The sequence below is a fragment of the Aptenodytes forsteri genome, unplaced genomic scaffold, assembly GCF_000699145.1.
Source record: "Aptenodytes forsteri isolate BGI_AS27 unplaced genomic scaffold, ASM69914v1 Scaffold168, whole genome shotgun sequence".
Taxonomy (NCBI): Eukaryota; Metazoa; Chordata; class Aves; order Sphenisciformes; family Spheniscidae; genus Aptenodytes; species Aptenodytes forsteri.
The window spans coordinates 262970-263257 of record NW_008796047.1 but is presented as its reverse complement, the minus strand read 5'-3'; the positions used below and the strand labels follow the sequence as shown (position 1 = coordinate 263257).

At 64.2% G+C, this 288-nt stretch overlaps 1 protein-coding gene across 1 annotated transcript in view; it reads left to right on the top strand.

Moving 5' to 3' along the window:
* The window catches only part of BMP1 (bone morphogenetic protein 1), a 41178-nt gene that overhangs the window by 31070 nt on the left and 9820 nt on the right, over positions 1-288 (top strand). Inside the window, exon 19 of the mRNA XM_019473900.1 lies at positions 7-257. Coding sequence (XP_019329445.1) covers positions 7-257 — 251 coding nt within the window. The remainder of the gene's footprint in view (positions 1-6; positions 258-288) is intronic.

Genomic DNA, 288 nt, shown 5'->3' with positions numbered 1-288 from the left:
CACCAGTGTGCGGGGGCCAGGCACGTGCCGAGGTGAAGACCAAGGACTTGTATTCACATGCGCAATTTGGGGATAACAACTACCCGGGGGGCTCGGACTGCGAGTGGGTGATCATGGCCGAGGAGGGCTACGGCGTGGAGCTCATCTTCCAGACCTTTGAGATCGAGGAGGAAGCCGACTGCGGCTACGACTACATGGAGCTCTTCGACGGCTACGACGGGACGGCCCCGCGCCTCGGCCGCTTCTGCGGGTCCGGGGTGAGCTGAGGATGGGGAGAGCGATGGGGGG